Source organism: Tympanuchus pallidicinctus, unplaced genomic scaffold (assembly GCF_026119805.1).
Source record: "Tympanuchus pallidicinctus isolate F22 unplaced genomic scaffold, pur_lepc_1.0 scaffold4, whole genome shotgun sequence".
Taxonomy (NCBI): Eukaryota; Metazoa; Chordata; class Aves; order Galliformes; family Phasianidae; genus Tympanuchus; species Tympanuchus pallidicinctus.
In genome coordinates, this window is record NW_026294758.1 from 46,619,635 (window position 1) to 46,640,130 (window position 20,496).

The 20,496-nt window shown below is 39.1% G+C and overlaps 1 protein-coding gene across 1 annotated transcript; it reads right to left on the minus strand.

The window, feature by feature from the left end:
• Positions 1–1,849: 1,849 nt before the first annotated feature.
• Positions 1,850–14,152, minus strand: CD274 (CD274 molecule). The gene is given in 10 exon segments (XM_052700486.1): positions 1,850–2,878; positions 3,621–3,686; positions 4,181–4,216; positions 4,219–4,236; positions 6,622–6,729; positions 7,757–8,038; positions 8,495–8,848; positions 9,517–9,585; positions 12,611–12,816; positions 13,963–14,152. Coding segments are annotated over 8 exon segments (942 nt in total). The 5' UTR covers positions 9,572–9,585; positions 12,611–12,816; positions 13,963–14,152; the 3' UTR covers positions 1,850–2,855.
• Between the last annotated feature and the right edge of the window lie 6,344 nt (positions 14,153–20,496).

Consider the following 20,496-nt stretch of genomic DNA (forward strand, 5'->3'; position numbering starts at 1 on the left):
TGTCAGTAGCAGTAGGAATAATTATATTCTTCAAAATGAAATGTTTCATTGAAAAATTTGTCCAAGCTGGCTCATAATTACATTTTTTTTAAATGAACGGTTTCTGAACTTAAAGACCAATAAGTCAATTTGGCTGTGCACACAAAGCAGGCTTTTCTTAGCAATTTTGGGCCTCTAAAGTTGTTTGTCCATTAAAAAGCAAAATGCAGGTTACTGAAACCAAGTCTGCTCTCAAAAAAATCACAAAACACTGAAGTGTCATGCAAGAATTGTTAACCAAGGGAAAAATATTGAAGTATGGTGTTTAACTATGTTTTTATGTTAGATTCAGGAAGGATTTCCCCTTACCTAGTTCTCACAATCCAAATGGGTCTTATTTTTATTTAGGTATTCTGCCATCATGAGCAGGCACTATTTATGCCAAAATACCTCATGGCATTGTGAAGGACCACCATGGATGCCTTTTTCCCTGTACTCATGAAGTCAAGAGAATTAGTTTATACTAAAAGCCATATTTATATTACGCAACTTACAGTTTGGATGTTAAAGAACACAGTGTTATAGAATTACAGATTCAGAATCACGTAATCATAGAATTACAGATTGGCTTAGTTTGGAAGGGACCTTACAGCCCATCCAGTTCCAATCCCACCCACCAGCCCAGACTGCCCAGGGCCCCATCAAATCTAGACTTGAACATCTGCAGGGATGGGGTATCCTCAGTTTATCTGGGCAGCCCTGTGCCAGGGCCTCACCACCCACCAAATGAAAAATGTCCTTTTAACCTGAATTTCCTGTCTTTTAGTTTAAAACCATTTTTCCTTGTACTATCACTATTTGACCATGTAAAAATTTTGTCGTATTACTGAAGAGAAATTCAAAGAACTTGCATGGAGACAACAGGCCTTTTCTCATCATCTGCTGGACACAGCACTTTTCTAGTGAAAGAGTAAAATCTCTGGCCTCCCATCAGCCACTAAGGAGTTCAAGCACTTGTCATTTTGTATAATAGGGCTCAGCTAAGAAAATTAAAAATATACTTATATTCCCGTCATTTTCTTGTCTTACTCGTCTAGCACTAGCGACAATAACAAGCAGTTCCTGTTGATTGGTGGAGTTTGATGAAGACATCTTGTGTTTTGTGACACTGAGCACACACTAACAGTACTGCCTTGTGAAGTGTCATACTAATTTAGAAGAATTTTCTTTTCATCCCGACTTCACTATGTGGTAGACAGCTGCTGTGGTTTCAGAGGGAAATCTTGTCTGCAAAGGACATTATTTATGTGGTAATATGAAACCACAAGCATGTGTAGGGAGGCAGTGATTTTTCTACATATGGTCCTCATACTTCTAAAGCCATTCCTGCACTTAAGGAAAAACCAAGAATTGCCTTCAGTGACAAGATACAGGCTTCAAAAAATGTGCTGAGAAACAAGAGAGGGTGTCCAAGTTCATATAGCATTCTTCCAATGAATAAATGACTTCAGAGTTAGCTTCAGTTACACTTTAGCTTAGATGTACCAACCTTCTACTACCTAAAGCAGCTTCCTGAGACATACTAAATACCTCTTTGTATTAGCTAGATTGAATTCTGCTCACAGTGAAGACATGGGCCAGAACCTGCATTCCCACCTCTGGGACTACAAAGCACACTCATTTAAGTCAAACAGAAAAAATAAAGCAGGAGCCCAGTTTGATTCCGTGTTTTCACAGTTTATCTCTGTGGGAGACATTAGAGGCTATTTGAATATCTGAGTTTTCCAGAAACAGCATGAGCAGTCCCCACACCAGACACTGACATGTCAAAGATGGGAAAAATAATGATAATTAAAAAACAAAAACCAAAAAAACCCAAGATGTTTTTATTTAAAAACACAGTTATGAATGGCATTGTGATAAATAATTTTAATCTGTGTGACAAAAACAACCAAGGAGCAATGAACTTTCAAAATGTAACACAGCAATAGATTAAGAAATGCTATCTAGGAGCATGTTCCATCATCATTTCTTAAGTAATAACAAGAACATATATTTTACATCCTAGCAGTGAGAAGGTTCTTCTTCTGTTTCCAAAATGAACAAAAGGGCAGTCCAAACTGAGATGTGTACTTCTTGAAGGTCCAAAGAGTTGTATTATCCCCAAATATTAAATCAGAAGAATAACAATCACTTACTAATCAAGTAGTGCCAGCTGTATCACAAGGAAATTAAAACCTCAAAACAACCTTTTTTCAGAGAAAGAGATGAATAAGCTCAGCATTATATAATAATTTCCAGGAATTTTCTAATAGTCATCAAGAGGGTTACAGTATCCATTAAAAAAAAAATAGCTGAAAGTAGCCTGCATTTTAAGGTCTACAACAGAGACAGAAAATGTCCTGTATTATATAACATCTTTTCTTGTTGCACTCTTATCTTCTATGTATATTGAAAAAATTCTTCACAATCTTGAAAACAAAATCACTGCAGTGAACTGAGAGTTTCAACAGGAAGAAAGTTCAGAAAATGGACTGTTTAAGGATGAGCTGTGAAGTTTTTTATGATCCTAGACCTAAAGTGCTTTATCTTCAATACATTTTCAATAGGATGTGTCCTTGAAAGTGCATAAACGTCAGAAAGCATAAATGTGGACATTTAAATAAACCTGCCTGTACTTAGTTGTATAAAGAGGCCAGAATCTAGGGGCCTATTATGCTTTGATAATTGCATCTTTTCCCAATTTACAGTAATATGTAAGAAGATTTCAACAACAGAATAAAAACAAAAAATGAGTATCTCCCCAGACAGACAGAGCAGAGAACATCAGGGCTGTCAAATCTTCCCCACCAATGGAAAATCTTCCCCTTCTTTCTCTAAGTCTTCTCAATTTGTATGTCTGCAAAAGGAAGAATTATATGAAAAAAAAATCAAACTTCAAAAATATAAAATAACAGAGCATTTATTCTATTTGTGTCTCTTTCTCAGAGGTACCAAGAAAAAATCCTTTCATTTTCAAAACAAAAGATCAAAAATAATAAGAAGGTCAAACAGAAACAAAATGTGATCATGGTAAGAAATGGTAGTTTAAACACACTGGAGGTTAGTGTTTGTACAAATGCAGTAAAATGAATACAACCTAACAAATACAGAGAAATTGCTGTGACTTAGATAATCTCTTCTTTTAAAATCCAATACAGTGCCCCATCTGTCATTCTCTCTGGCAGGGTAACCCCAAGTCCTAGCTGTTTTGTTCAGAGATCTATACATGCTTGCCTTTCTTTAGTTTTACAGTAGTAAAGTATTGCAGGGAAGGATTTGGGAGGCAATTTAAGTTCTTTTAAAAGTTAGAGAGAAAGTAAAAGAAAAGCTTCAATAACTTCACCCTGTTTTGCTATGCCACAGTCTGTTTCATGAGCTTCGAAGACTCAGTTATTTATTTTCCTGCTTTGCTGAGACAGAATCTCATAACTTGTTAAAGTTTGAGTGGCAATGATGAGCTAAGGCCTCCCTCCCCACTATCATCATCATTCCTCCAGTTGTGCTGTCAAGACTTCTAATGGTCATTAAATGTGAGGATAACAGATGATTCTCTCTGTGTGAAATTTGCCACTATTTTTACCGTTATCATTTATGCTTACATTTCAGCTCTTCATCTTCAAAAGAAGAACCTCTGCAGTCATGCACGTCCTTATCTTTCGACACTCCTTAAAACAAACCACACACACAGATAACAGTCAGCACAGATAAAACCATTCATGCAACGATAGAACTTTGTTAAACTTGTCTTAGGGCTTCCAAGAAGCGTATGACTTAAATTAGGAAAGATACTAATATCAAATACTGTGTCTGTTTTGGACAAGCATTTTTAAAATAGGTTTTCTTAAGGAAAAATCTTAACTGTCTGTATGGACTAACTTGCACAGAGTAGTGTATTTTAAAGTGGTCTTTAAAGAAAGCCAAACAAGATATAAATAATAATAAAAATTTTAAAAAGCCATCAGTAGAGAAGAGTAAAGTATTTTAGTCTCTTTTCTCTATGTAGGTATCAATTCTATTCCTTTTCCTAAAAATAGTGTCTGAACAGGAGGGAATAAAGTGTCATTGCCACCATTAGAGAATAAATTCTCAGTTACGGATTTTTTTTTTAAATTATTTCCATAAGACACAACTGAGCTAGATTTATGCCACAGGTACATACTTGCTATATGAACTGATGATTTTGCCAGACAAGTCCACAGTCCTTATTTGCTCTAGCTAAAGAAAATAAGAGAGAAAAGTCAAAATGAAAGGAAAATACTCATTTTAGATCTAGTAAGGGCTTAAGCACGCTTGTGGGAAGAGTGCTCTTAGCATAGTATAGTCACTGGTTCTCAAAATTCTCCACCTCTTCAAGTCTTCAGTGCTCACAGTCTGTCAGTTTTCCTTCCTATTTCCTTTCTAGTCAGTTTGCAAGCCAAAACTCAATTGACACTATCCATTAACATAACTGAAATGTAATTGCTCAAATGTTTTCTCGTTATATATTTTCACCTAACATTTGAGCACGTTGGGCAACAGAGAACAAAAAGGGAATCACCTTCTTAGTGTATTCAGTGGGAAACAAGCCCATTTTCAGAAAGGCTCTGCTCTTGAAGAGTTGCCTGTCTGGTCATCTAGGTCAGCTTGAGTTTTAAAAGAAAAATGTTGTCAGTACTATTTTAGCTTCTGAATCAATTCTTAGTTTATGACACTTACATACATACAACATAATCATGTTAGTCATATATAATCGTGTATACTATCACATAGACAAACATGTGATTAATAGTACTTATGCAATGAAGGAAATTCCCAACCTTTGCTGAAATCCCCAGACAGGAATCTTCTGAGAATTCAAGGATATTGCTGTCCCATCTTACACTTTCATGTTCTACTCCTGTTCCTATCATGTTCCTAAGAGTTTATTCTTTGGAACTTAGGCTTATGTACAGCCTTTATGTAGCCTGCCAATGTTACCCACAAGCCTGCAAGGCTTCACAAACACTTTTCCCAGGACGTTTCCATAGTACCTGTGCAGGAGATGAATTTGTGACCAGAAAACTGAATATCCACATTCAGTTCTCTTTTGCATTTATTTTATGGAGTTTGAAAATGAAGGCTCAACGTAGTTGTTGTTGATACATCTTTTTGTGTCGTTTCCAGCCAGAAATGAGAGCTTTTTCTGACTTTCACTAGGAAAAGAGAGCTGGCAGACAGGAAAATCACAGTCCTATTATACAGACTGAGAAAGCACATGTCTTTTGGTGTACAAGCTTTTGAGAAGACTCTTCAACCTGTGAATTACTCCCAGCTTAATTTTATGACAGCTACCTATTTGTATCTACTATAAGATTTGAGTGATTCAAAAGCAGCACTTAGTTCTCTTTTTGTTCAGTTTTTTGGAGCATTTCTGGTAACGTTTCACAAAGTCACGTGGGTGTGATATTATAAAGCTGAAAGTACTGTACCGATGCTCCCCATACTCTGTCTATTCATACAGCTTTACAGTATATATATTTATATTTATTAAAACTACAGGATAAAATTTGCTATAATTAGAGGATTATTAGAGGAAAAATTCTGGCTAAGCAGAGAATGTTCAGCGAATCACTCTTTTTCACATTTTTAAATGAGCTCCTATGGATGTTTTGAGGTCTGCATGACTTTACAGAATGTGTTAATATGAAAAGCAAAAAGGTACCACTGATACTAAAATCCTTAAACAAACCCTTCTTCTCCCAGGGAAGCAGAAGGATGATGGTCAGGGCAGGAAAGTATCTATTTCAGGTTTAAACAAACATATCAAACTTAAAAAAAAAAAAAAAAAAAAAAAAAAAAAAAAAAAAAAAAAAGAAGAAGAAGAAGAAAAAGAAATAGTTCATGAGCATGGTGTTGCTTAGATACTTTACAATTATATCTTCAGGACTTTCCTCTGGCTTGCTAGCAAATAAAAACAAATTAGCACTAATACTTAAGCTGTTTTCAACTGTGTGATGCTGATACTATCCAATCCAAGTCAGTCAAGTGAGTAGAAAATGTGAAAAACCTAACAAGGAAATGAAACAAGTGGTACCAAGCCACAGTGGGAATATCTTGTGAAAAAAAAACAACTTTCAGACTGAAGACTGGACTGATCCCTTCATATGTAATGTATCATTTTTTATAGTATTTTAACAGGAATGAGGATGTATCTAGAGCTCATAGATCAGATAATCAGATAATAGATCAGTATAGTAAAAAAATGCTAAGAAACCTGAAGTGCCCTATTTATTCTGAGCATTCAGAATAGCTTTTATTTCTGGTAAGTTCATAAACCATGCTTTGATGCTTCAGTACAATATTGCATTAGTCATATTGCTCTACCTATGAGAAGAATTAATAGAGATGCATAATCAGATGACCTGAGTGTGGTGGGCAACCCATTCCACTCTGCTGACCTAACAGGTCATATTGATTGAGTCAGATAAAGAAAAAGAAAGAAACAATGTGGTGAAAAACAAGTAGTTTCATTGTAAAGGATCTAAGGAGTGTTTTTATGATCTCATCTCACCTTTGCGAAGATGAATCAACAGGAAACATTATAACAACTTAGATACACAAAAATAAATATCTTGAATGTACCTTTCCTTATACAGACAGTAATTGACATTGATCCAACGAGGACACTCACAATGAAAACTGGCCAAAAAAAGTGCCTGCTCTCAGTCCACAGCACGTCATCAGCTGAATCTTCAAGAAATAGGAGTAGATGAAAGGCATTGCAGAATTACATAAGCTTCTCCCTTTTTCTTTCATTTTCATTATTATTTTCATGATGATAATTGATGTGATAACAGCATTTTAGATTCTATCTGAGGCTGACGTGCATTCGTACAATGCATGTACGAATGTTATATAACAAATATGAGATAAACATTATCTAACAAATTCCTATTTGTCTTTGCTTCCTGCATTCCATTGGACAGTGCCTTTCCTTCCGTCACAAATCCTGCTTATCACCAAGGTACAAAGTTTTATACCCAGCTTAGTGTCCTTCTGACAAGACTAGAGGAAACAGCTGTTTGACAAAGTAGAGAAGGTGTCATTTTGTTCTGGTAAAACTTTGAATGCAAAGGATATGCTGCTTCCTCAAGCCCGGATGCCTTTCTTATCAGTACTGAACTTGTCTTTTCTCCACCCTTTGAAAGGATGGCTTACCTTCCCTAGTCTCAGTTCCTGCTTCCATCCTGTCAGTCACAAAAAGCACAGGCATTTTTAGCAAGATGTTGAATTTGTATATGCCCACAGCCAAAGCTGTCATGGCAGGAAAAGACAAGGTTTTTCAAATGTTCAAAAAGACCAGGTTGTTGATAGAATCATTTCTGTCATATCATAATCAAGACAGAATTTTTTCTAAAGCATGCTTAATTTATATGAGTCTCCTGCTCATCAAGTGATATGCTTTTCAAATAACTGATCTTTTTTTGATAACAGTTTAACACTCAGTTTTCACATAAGTTGTGTAAGAATAAGTTGTATAAGAATAAGTTGTATAAGATTCCCACCTTTGAATTATTAGTTCCATCCACAGACGCATAATGACAGTGTTGGTACAGTGGAAGCATACACAGTTAGCAAAACTCAACAGCACAGGTATTCCTTTTCAATCTTCCCAAAATTGGATAGGAATGCGAAAGAAATAACGGCTGATTCAACTCAGATAAAATTACATAATATCTTGAAATAAATTACCATAAATGAAATTTAGAGTAGTTACCTAGTATGTACAAAGTCGCAGATGTATTTTCTTGAATCTCTTTATTCCAGAAGATGCAACGAAAATTTTCATGAGTTCTGTTTTTGATTGTGAGAGTACTCGTCACACGATACAGCTGATCACTTCCAGTTTCATAACTTGTATTTGCCTTATCAGTCAAATCCTGACACCCTCCATTTTGCCACATCACCTCAGCTTTTGGGTATCCTTCTGATTGACAAGTTAACTTCCACTCTTTGTCTCCCGTGCTTATCACTTCTTGGGTTATAGTTCTGTAAGGAGCTAAAGAGATGGAAGAAGATCTTTACCCGGAGAAAGCCAGAAGAACACCATCTATTAGCAAGATACCCTTTTCTTATCCCCAGCTTCCTGGCCACAATTCCGTGCATTGGTTTGGTTTTTGTAAATAATGCTACTGCTAGGGAAAGTAAATATTACTATTGTGTGTCTTTCTGTAATTGGGGGTACAGGGTATATTACAGTGTTGACACAATGTTGACACAGCTATCTAAATGGCATTTACCAGACTGTTCCTCATATGCTAGAGAAATTAAGGGGAGCATATGGATTCCACCTAGACAACACAAGGTCATACAGTGATGCAGTGGTCACGAGTCTGCTGCTGTCTCTGGGGAGCTTTCTTGAAATGCTAATGCAAACAAGCACTTCTGCCAGGACTGCCCCCAAATCTTCCCACAGTATCTTAGAACAGTGAACCTCCTGCAGTAGAACTCTCACCCTGAACTTTCAGATTGATGGTCTTGTAGTCAGCTCCCCCGTACTCAACAAGGCAATGGTAAAGCCCCGCATCTTTCAGCTTCACGTTGCTGATCTGAAGGAGAGACCGCCCAAAATCCAGATTCTCTTTCAACAGCTTTATCCGTCCCTGAAAATCACTGTGCTGACTTCCAGAGTCTTCCTTTCCTTTGAGGAGTACATAAACATCCTTTCTAACTTCATCTTTTTTTTCCCAGATGATGCTTAAATCCCTGAACTTCAGTTTTCCATTCACTGGAAATATACATTCCATTGTCACATTGCTGCCAAGTTCCGCAGTATACAGCGATTTGGGAGCTTCAACTGTGAATAAAGCTGAGAAAGAATATTTGAAAAAAACTTAATTTTCTGTTATAAGCCTTATTGTGAAAGCCATGCTTAATCAATACCTATGATATATGTTTATATGACATTTTGAGGACCAAAAGTATCTGACATGTTCTTGTTGAGTTTTTTTGCGTGCCTTTTCGCAATAACAATCAGGGCTGTTTATGCCTGCAGACACCTGCTTTGTGCAGGTACTCAGTATGTACTAAGAACAGTAGCATGTGTGCATCCACCCCCTCAGCTTTCAGAACATCACTAAAGTAACAGGCAACTGTTAATCAACTGTTAATGCCTCTTGTGAGAATGTTCTGTTTACAGAAGTGCCAGTTCCTTTCTCCAGGGATGTTCAAGAACATGTAACAAATCCCAGACCTAAAATTGCCAATTTTGCTGAAGGCAGATAGTATCTTGCCTCCATGATGTCTATATTGAGATGCTGGCAGGGATTTCAAGCCTACATCAAAGCACTCATACTAAGCACACAGATCTTGTGTAGCGTGGAAGCCTACGGTGACCTTTTTATTCAAAAATGTTCAGATAAATAAATAAATAAATAAACAAATAAGCACCTGCAGGAAAACAGAAATTACAATTTCCATGCTTACACATAGAAGGAAACAAATGGTTCTGTTACTTCTTACAATTCAGCTTCTTACCATTTAGGGAGTGCCAGCAGAATAGAAACATGTGCAAAAGCAAAAGCTTTTCCATCACGTCAGTAGAACCTAAAACGATAATGGATGAACATAAATATTTGCTTATTTTCTAACTTGCACTATAAAATACAATTCACAGCCACCGTGCTCAAAGAAGTGGACACAAGACACTGAATTCCACTCTAGCAAAGGCATGACAGAGTTGCATGTGTGAGTGCCAAGTGAGGCAGAAACCTCCATTGGCAGGTTCAGAGAGAGCACCTGATTTTATTTCCTGTAAACACATTTGTTAATTATGGCAAAACATGAACCTTATCACTATCTGTCAAATAGTAAATGAATACTCACAAGTACCCAGTTGTTCCTATAACCCACAGCAGGGATAGTTTCTCCTGATGGGAAAAGAAGGGAGCAGTTCCCTATTCACATTCTCTGCACACATAGTGGGTGCAGTGACCTCAGTTCCCTGAAAGCTGCCCTTATTTTACTGCATTGAGCTTTGTAGCACCTGGGACTTCACAGCACTGAAACAGCATTGCCCTTGTAAAACAGTATTTAAACAGCCTACAAACAAAACCTCGAAATTCTGCCGCTTTAGTTCTGAACATGCAAATGTGTCAATTTTCCCTCAGCAATTTTCCCTTCTTTACTAACATGACTTTTATACTCCTACACAACATTTCAAAAATACAAAACACTGATTAATGTCAATTCAGACACTTGCCTTCACACACCCACTGCTTTTGCTTAAATGTGAAACTTAAGTCAGAGCAGTACTGGGATCAAACAGTAGTATATCTTCAAAGTGCACTTAACAAAAGCTTAAGCTGATTTCAATGGAAGTCTTTTGTGAGTACAGAGAACTCCACAATTTTGTCTAAATAAAACTCTCATTTGGCACATACAAAGGAAAGATTGCATTCAACTGTTCTCTAGTGGTAACAGAAATTTGCATAAGAAATTAGGAACTAAGGTAACCATCAGACCTCCTAACTTATGAAATTATCTCAGAATTGCAAAATTTACCCAACAGTTTGGTATTTCTCTGGTTTTCGACACTAAGGTGATAAATGAGCAATATTGCTCTGAGCCATTAAGACATGTATGCCTTTACAGTACTGTGGCTTAAGAGGATGAGGCTTCTCCCAATAATTTGATTTAGGCTTCCTTATTCCCCCACATTGCTACTGTCTGATCCCAGAACAGTGTTTGTGGATGGCGGGGTAGTTGGAGCTCAGGAAGGGAGCCCATTAACCATGCTGCTAGGCAGGCATGAGTGGGGCTCTGCTAACAGTGACAAGAAAATAAAGACAAGTCTCAAGGTGAAAGGTACATTTCATGAATGAATAATTAACAGTCTTCTTAATATATCTGGATACCAATTCACTCTTTAACCATTCTTAAAAGCAACAGCAGTCTGATTGCCCAAGGATGCCTAGGTGATGTACATGCATTAGATTCCCTCAATTCTTGCTTCCCAAGAAAACAAACCTTTTCAAATGAGATAGACAAATCTCACAGGTGTGTCTCAGCCACATTCACTCCAAGCATGGCCTGCATAGAGTAAGCCACAGAGGCTGCCCTGTGCAGATGTGCAACTTTCAGTGTTCGCCATGCCAAGACCATAGAATCATAGAATGGCTTGGATTGGAAAGATCATCAAGTTTCAACCCCCTGCCACAGGCACAATTGCCACTCACTGAGTGAGTCAGGCTGCCCAGGTCCCCATCTAGCCTGGTACTGAGCACCTCCATGGATGGGACACCCACAGCTTCTCTGGGCAGCCTGTGACAGTGCTTCACTGCCTTCTGAATAAACAGTTTCTCCCTAACATCTAACTTAAATTTCCCCTCTTTTACTTTAAAGCCATTCCCCCTTGTTCTATCACTATTTGGCCATGTAAAAAGTTGGCTCTTTTCCTGTTTATAAACTCTCTTCAAGTACCAAGAGGCCACAGTGAGGTTTCCCCACAGTCTTCTCCAAGCTACGAATGACGAAAACTGCAGTACACTCAGGCTTGAAACACTCAAGCTTGAAAATGCTTTATTCAGAGTGTCTATTCATAGTAGAGATCATAATGAAGAGGTCATAGCCTATTCATAGTAGAGATCAGAACTGAAATGGTGACCAGAACAAGGAGTACATGCACTACTGACACAGGAGGACACCCACGCCTGTGGATGCATCCCATCCCAGTTCTCTGTAGGTATTAAACTCTTAGGAGAGGAAATCAACTCCTGAGAGAGGGATGATAGCAAGGAAGCTCTTCTGTGGTTCTCAGACCCATGTCTGTATTCTGAAATTGTAAAATTCTAATTCCTTTGCTTTCAACTGTCATAGAAGAAGATAAGCTTTACTAGATGTAGAAAATATATGACTGTTACTTACAAAATTCCTCAAGACTGAGATAGTCTGCTGTGCCGCTGTACTCAATTGTTCACTTTCAGTGAGGATAAAAAAGTAGGTCCAGGTCAAATCCAAAAGCACTCAAAAATGCTCTCTGCAGTAACTATCACAGACTGCTCTGCTTCATGCCCAAGCTGGCTCAACTGAAGCAGCTTGAGACCTAAATGCCAAGCCAAATCCAGAGTCTTCTCACTGCTTTTCTTACAGAACCTGCCACAATGCTCCTTCTCTGCTCCGACTGATTTCTGACATCTGTTGATAACACTGTTCTAAAGAGGCAAAAGTAGCTGTAGCAAGAAACAGTCTTCAGGACAGCTGGCTGCACAGTTCCCTCACAATCACATGGAGATGACAAGAACAGAACTACTTGCCCAAGCCTTCTTATAGCAGAACTTAAATGTTCATGTAACTCCACTTCTTCAGGAAACTTCCCCATTATTGGAAAGTTCCCCAGCAGGGAAAATTCTCTGTTGCTAACAGTGGTTAATTGTAACCAGAGACAAAAAATGGGAAAACTAGCGCTTGAAATGCCACAGGCATATTAAGAAATGTGTCATGTCATCAGAACAATATTTAGGCAATGTTTGATCCCTCTACACTAATTCAGGAAAACTTTTTTGTGATTCTAGAAGTCATTAAGGAATACAGAAAAGAAAACAAGCACAAGAAGACAAAGAATATTACTTACATTCACCTGCTGACTGCAGTGGGACGTGTTCAACAGAACCAAATAGGACTTCAAGCCTATGCTTCAGTGTAGGCTCACCCAATTCTGTTGCTTTTGTGCATCTCAAAAAGTAGAGAAGATTGTCAGAAGAGTTTAAATGATGTAAGACCACTTAAAAGTTTCCAGGAAATATTTTCTTCTTTAACCTGACAGCCTACTCAGAGTACCTGTCATGGAAGCAAAAACACATAACAGGCAAAATTGGTCAGAGTTGGCCTTTTTACTTGAAGCGTAGGAGGAACATGACAGGAGTATGAAATAGCAAAATGTAACATTTAAGTTCTGGTAATCTGAAAGTACTCTAGGAGGCTGAGATGGTGGATTTCCATAGTAGGAGAGACTGATGAAGGTTTATTTCCACTGGTTTCTACTGTGCTTAAAAGCGTGTGTTAATGACATTCTATTTTCTCAGAAGCGAAGATGCAGCAAAAAGAAACCAAAAGGGATTTGTCAAACAATGACTTCGAGACCACAGAAGCCATCAGTGTAGCCAGCTGTCAAAGTCATGAATTGTTTCCTCTTTTTCATCATTTGCCTTGAGCTCAGAGCTGGGTTTTCCATGCAAGCACATAACAGCGAAGAAAAGACCACTGAAATTTTTTTCACTGTGGTGGTCTTATATGTTTGTATGTATATAGATACCTACTGTTTTATATATATGTATCATTTACAGGATTTAAAGCATAAACTATGTGGATATAAATATAGGTATAGATACAGATGTAAAATCACAAAATTAAGAAATGTTTGAGTTGGAAGGGATCTTCAAAGGTCATCTAGTCCAACTCCCTGCAATGAGCAGAGACACCCACAGCTCCATCAAGTGCTCAGAGCCCCATCCATCCCGACCTTGGTTGTCTCCAGGGACGGGGCATCCACCACATCTCTTGGCAACCTGTTCTAGTGACTCACCACCCTAATCGCAAAAAAAACTTTTTCCTTACATCGAATCTGAATCTCCCCTCTTTTGGCTTGAAATCATTTCCCCTTGTCCAACCATATGCTCTTGTCCTATATAGAAGATATAGATGATATAGATATAGATTTAGATATACATACACCTGTAGACATGGACATAGGTACAGACGTAGATACAGCCATAAATGCCATATATATCAACTGTAGTGAGTTTTCAATTCGGTTTGCTGTTGTGGGGGGATGGGTGTTTCTATTGTTCTGTTCAGGATTTTCATACGGACATCCCAGCCCCATCAGGTACCACCGAGTAAAGCACAGGACCGGAGCCGCTCGCGGCAGAGAACAGCCAGAACCACAGCGGCTGCTCCCCCCGCCCACACCGGCCTCTCGCCTACCTGCCGGCTTCTGGTGGCCGATGCCGGGGAGCTGCGGTCATCGGCCGAGGAGATGAGGCCGAAAAGAGCCGGCGACGGGGACGGGTGAGGAGGAACGGTATCCCCACATGCGCTGGATAGAGTCGTCCTCGCGGTGCCTAGTGGCTCTGCATTCCCGAAAGCCAGGGGCTTTCAGTAAACGAAATCGAAACAGAAACTGAGGTCCTCCGGGTGGACGGCGGCTGCCGTCGGAGGACTGGAAGTTCGACCGCTCCCGACGCTCTGCCCGGACGTGACCTGCGGAGCGCAAAGCTCCGATCACGACATCGGGTGTTATAACCTGGTACGCACCTTCTGTGCCACTATGATGACCCTAATCAACCAGGCAAAAGCAACCTGAAATCAAGAACCTTACTCGGGACATAGATGTATCAAAGAACCAAAATATTTCCTATGTGTTATAAGAACACTGTCACACGTACAGCAAAGGATATAAGGAAAACTCAGAATGCATGCCGACTTGCACATGGCACAGCTATCTACTGAAGGACACAGAGGTTGCTGTCTGCTTAAGTATCTGGCACTGCCATCTTCAGTTGGTGGCTGGCATTTTTATGGAGCCATTAACCTGCAGGTGTCTGAGAGCTCACTGAGCAGCCACTGTACACCAGAGCCTGCGCCTGGACCTCAGCGGCAGAAACCTGTATGTCTGTAGTGGCTGCAGCTGGAGTAGGGTCTGGTGTCAGCAGCTGGGCTACACTATGCCAGAGGGACCCCACACCTGTGTGCCATTAAGGGGCACGACACCATGTGCCATTCACTGCGTGGAACCAGAGCTCAATGGCCCTTGTGCCTGCCTAGATTGCCACAGTGAGGGGGTATGTGAGTGCAAGCAAAGGTCCATCCACCCAATCCAGTGAGGATGCACAATGGCTTGGAAGACAGGGAGAGTGTCTGTATATCTCATAGGCTCATGTCTAGGTACTAGAACAAAGACTGGCATCCAGAAGCAGCTAGTGCACAGACCACTTGTCTAAGGCCCACTGCTGGAGGCATGCACGCTGTACTTATGTGTACATGCATTCCTGTTCTGTCCTGCTCAGCCAGGGAGAGGAACAGGATGATGCTGTTGTTATTGTTTGTGTTCACATGAGTGCTCTATGTGGCTGTCCATGAACGTATGTACCTATAACAACACCAAGTACACGAGCTCTGTGTGTATGCCAGGTGGCCAAGGAGGCCAATGGCATCCTGTCTTGTATCAGAAACAGTCTTGTCAGGTGGAGTGGGGAAGAGATTGTCCCAACATACTCAGCACTGTGCTCAGTTCTGGGCCCTCACTAAAAGAAAGGCCCTGAGGCCCTGGAGCATGTCCGGAGAAGGACGCTGAAGCGGGTGAAGGATGTGAAGCACAAGTCTTATAAGAGGCAGTTGAGGGAACTCTGCTGCTTAGTAAATTCAGCTTGTTTAGTCTCCAGAAGAGAAGGCTAAGAGCAGACATAATTGCTCTCTACATCTACCTGAAAGGAGGGTGTGTGAGATGGGATTTGTTGTCCTCTCCTACCTAACCAGTGATAGGATGAGAGGGAGTGGTGTCAAGTTGCACTTGGGGAGGTTCAGGTTGGATAGTAGGAAAAATTTACTCTCCAAAAGAGTGGTTAAGTGCTGCAGTGGATGTACTAAGGGACGTGAATTAGTGGGGAAATATTGGTGATATGTGGATGGTTGGACTAGCTCTTGGACGTCTTTTCCAACCCTGGTGATTCTATGATTCTATATTTCAAAATCAGAAATAATTTCAAAATGTTGTCATGTAAGCCCAGCTTTATAGTCAGGAAAGGCATATCAAATATAGAATTGTCAAAAAATGGGTTATCAATAAGTCTTCTGAACTCAGACTAATAGAGCATCTCTATTAATAACATATTAAACACGTGGTGTGCATGGGAATTTTCAAACATAGTTCTTAAAGGGTAGAAATGATGGCAACATCTGCAGTGTCCATACCTGGGCACAGAAAAATTGATGACAATTGTGGTCTCCACAGTCAGTGTGTTAAAATGGTGGTTTTTGTTTGCTTGTTTGTTTAACAGCTGTGCTATGGGAAGTGTAAAATGTATCAAATAGTGTTTTGCTCATTTTATTGTTATAGTTACACAGACAACAGTGCTACTACTACAAAAATAAATGGCTGCATATTTTTTTAATTCCAGCATTGCTGGAGTAAATCCTGTCAGTTTGAAGTTTTTGCTACTCTCTTTTTTATGTGCTTTAGTTAACTTAAAAAAAAAAAAATTTTTTTTTGTTACTTACATACATTAAGTACATAGTGTATTTTATATATGGCCTTAGATAGTTCCTCTGCACCTGATGCAGCCCAGGCAAGACCTACGGTCTAGAGAAGGACCTTATTCTTGTCTTGTTTTCCCATTTGGAGATGTTCGGGTATTCCGAGGGTACTTTGGTTGCACTTACTCCTGTTTCGTGATTGAGTGGCATGCTGAGGACTCTTCAGACAAAACACTCAAGAGCTGGTTAATTCATGCTCTACCATGGGAGAAAGAAGAGTAGCAGCTGCACTGTTACAAAAAGAGAGCAAAGAAGAGAGGGGTGATGAGCTTGAGAGTAGGAAATACACTATCAGGAATCCAAACCTCAGCTTAATCAGAATCCAGGGAAAATGATATTGCTTTGGTATTTCTTCCTATATGCCATCTTTTCCCCTGCAGTCCAGAATTCTTTGGGAACTTCTGTAATGGTACAAAGCACAATCAGATGCTGAATAACTCTTAGACTCACAAAATGTTACAACATGAGAAGAACAGTGCAGATAAAAACTGAAATGATAAATAACCTTCTATTCTTTTTCTTCTTACAATGGAAAAGAAAACAACCCAAAAATACCCCAAACAACAAAAACAAAAGTATTTCAAATCCAAATAAAAAAGGAAAAGAGAATCAAATCACAGATATCATCTGTTTAGAGTTTAGAGTATTTGTGATGTAAGAGTCCTTTCCCAAATGGAAATGAAAATAAGTAAATATGAGCTAAGCAAACTTTTTTCATGGGCAGACATTAAACAGCAGCATATCTCTTTAGGAATGTTTTCATTTTGAAGTTGCAAGGAGGAGCAAATCTGTTTCATACTTTGGTATCAGTTCATCCCTGTCCAAGCACATATTTTACCACTTGATTAACAGTGAAATTTTGATCCTGATTTTAAAACAGTCAGGAATTTGATGAGTAGGAATCAAATTTTCCCATCCCGTTTTGACCTTGTAGTTCAGACTGGTGCTTGACAGGGAGGTAACTGGTGTAACTAATTCATCTGGTATCATAATGCACTTTAAATAATAATTGATTAATAACAAATATGACATTGGTAAATAGCATACTTAAAAACATTGAAAGCTGATATGTATGGTATCTAAAAATGAAAGTCACCAATACAAGCAGGTCTGAGAAACCTCTCCAGTAAGAACAAAGAACTATGAAATCTTAATTCCAAGAAAGAAGAGGAAGCTTCTCATTTAAGAGAAGCTTTACTAAGCTGTTGAGTTCTTTACTTAACTAAGAAGGTTAGATAACACTGGGACTTCCCTTTCTGCAAACAAAAGCATGCTGTGTCAAAACCAGAAGTTTATCTTCTCCATGTGTGCTTCCTTTGACTTTCAAAATTAATGTATCTATACGTATTCATTTACTTCATTTTCTCAAAAGATGAGTACTAATTGAAAACAAAAACACAAATATTCAATGTCCGTCGTAATGGACTTAATTTTCTTTAGTGTAAGACAATAAAAATCTGGACAATTTGTTGAAAAGTCATTCCCAAAAGACAAATTAGCAATTCTCACAAGCCAAAGGACTAGTTATCATGGAGTTAAAGAAGTCTTAGCAGTTTGCATTCATCCATGTTTATGGCCAATATATTTTTAGTTACCAGGAAAAAGAGGCTCAGATAAATATGCTAAGGTAAAACAGATAAATTGTTCCCCTAAAGACTACATTCTTACAGCACTGCTTTTCACCTCTTTCAAATTGTTTAATTGTTTTGATCCAGCACCTTTAAAATTATGAGGTTCTATTTAAGCAATTTACTGTTCCGTTTTGGAAAATGTTATGATAGGTTTTGAAATTTATTTCTGTAGATAACCTTTCCAGTTCAATGAAATCAATAAGAGACTGACATAGATATAAACATCCTTTCCAAATATTAATTTTGCAGACTATCTCTATCATGATTTGAATTATGATGCTTAAATAATTTTACAGAAAAATTATTAAGGTAAAAATCAAACTGATTCTTCAAACATGTTAAGATAAGGGAAAAAAAATGACTTTCTTTTTTTCCAACATTTCTTCTGTGATTTTTTTTTTTTTTCTGTGCTTCTTTTCTTTAATGTCATGTAAAAATCACATTTGACTTCCTCAATGAAGATGTAAAATTCTGAAAGTTAGGATTGTTTCTCCTTTGTATCTAGACAAATATTTTATTCTTCATACATGATTTAGGATAGATGACAGATCAGAGGAGAAAATGAAATACATTTTATCTATGCAGTTTCAGTTTCTCTTTGGGTAAATTTGGCCTAGCTTTCAGGATTACATTGCATTAATGCACCCACTTTGGGCCTAAAGCAACTGACTCCAGATAAGGATGGTGTGCAAAAAGCTAATTATAACCCTGATAATTTATGTGGAAGTAAAAATTAAAATTATCATTGTATGCTAAAACTGGTCACATCAGATCACAGCCTGGAGTACATGAACAAATACCATGATTAAATCTAGGTTTTACATCGCTGTACTTCATAGGACAGTGTCTCCTGATTGATGGTGTGCCAGCACATCATAAGCAAGGCACAGTTTATTTAGCAAGTAGATTTAACAGCATCCCTCTGAGCCAGTCCCTGCCTCCTTCACTGTGCACTGAAGCACAACGATACCGAAGCAATAAAAGAAAGGCAGAGAGGCACCCACCAGCTCAGCAGGGCAGAGATTTTGGGTTTGATTGTTTGATGGGCTTTTCAGAGAGCTGATGATTGCTTGTGAGCGGTATGCCTTGGAAAGTTAGTATTATGAACTGTGACACGTTATGTGGAGGTAGGGGTTGACCTCTTCTCCTGTGTGACTAGTCATAGGACTAGAGGGAATGGCCTCAAGTTGTGCCATGGGTGGTTCAGGTTGGATATTAGGAAAAATTTCTTCTCCGTAAGAATGGTCAGGTGCTGGAAAAGGCTGCCCAGGGAGCTGGTGGAGTCACTGCTCCTGTAGGTATTCAATAAGCATTTAGATGTTGCACTGAGTGTACTGTACCCACTAAACCCCACCATTTAGTGGGGAAATACTGTGGTAGGTAGATGGTTGGAATGGATGATCTTGGAAGGCTTTTTCAACTTCAGTTATTCTAAGATTGTATGTCACCTGCCCTGAATATAAACAGTATTAGTGAAATAATACTGCTCAGCAGGTGTCTGCAGAAGCAGGCTGTTATCAGCACACTCTCATGTGTCTGGATCTAGGGTGGCTCAAACCCACCTGCCCTCCATATGCATAGACCGCAGTGGTTCTCTATGTCTCATTCAAGACCAGCCTTTGCTCTTTCCTCTCATTCTTAAGTTGTTAACCCTTTCTTGAGAAAGTGCCCACATTTCTGTTGCAGGCAGCCATGGGTTCTTTATTCCAAGAATTTGAAATGCGCTGCCTCATTGTGGTACAGAAACACGAAGGGTGCCTACACTGTGAGGGCGCTCACCACACACTGGTGTGTCTTTAAGCTCAGGAAAGGAAGAAATATGGGCAGACTGAGACCGTTTTCTTGGCTGCAAAGGAGTCATTGAGTAAGGCAGATGATATCTTTGCTAAGTGGCTTTGACTGAAAGCATGATTCTCTTAAACTTATCACAACTTTCTCAGCCATCGCCCTGATAAAGCTGCACCTATCAAGGCCTGGCAGAGGAGAGCTGCCATCTTGTGTGGAGCTGGGGTACAGCAGGGAATTCATCCGGGATCACTGCAACCCAGCAGCCGAGTGAGGGAGTCATCCTTCCTCTATCTCACCGAGAGAGTGCAGCCTCCACTTGTGCCTGGGCAGGCCTTGCCTTGTGACAGAGAACATCTGAGTTCTTGGTACAACTTAATGCAAATATTAAACTTCAGTGACATCCACCAGAGCAGGGCTTTTTGATGTAACACTCCATTCCTAAGATGTACAGCTGGCACTTTAGAAAAAAAATGTTTTTGTTCGTTCATGGACTTGTTTGTCCGTCCATCCATCCATCCATCCATCCATCCATCCATCCATCCATCCATCCACCTATCTATCTATCTATCTATCTATCTATCTATCTATCTATCTACATGAAGGTTGCTCTGAAAATAATATCTCTTGTTTTATTCTGTTGGCTCATGAGCTTGGAAGCGGATGTTGGTAGTATGGCAATAGAGGTTTACCTTTCTCACCAATATTCCATTCTGTTGCCATGTAACAGATGACAGCAGAGGGGCAGTCTGACAAAATGGTGTCTGACATGGAAGTGTGTATGAAGCAA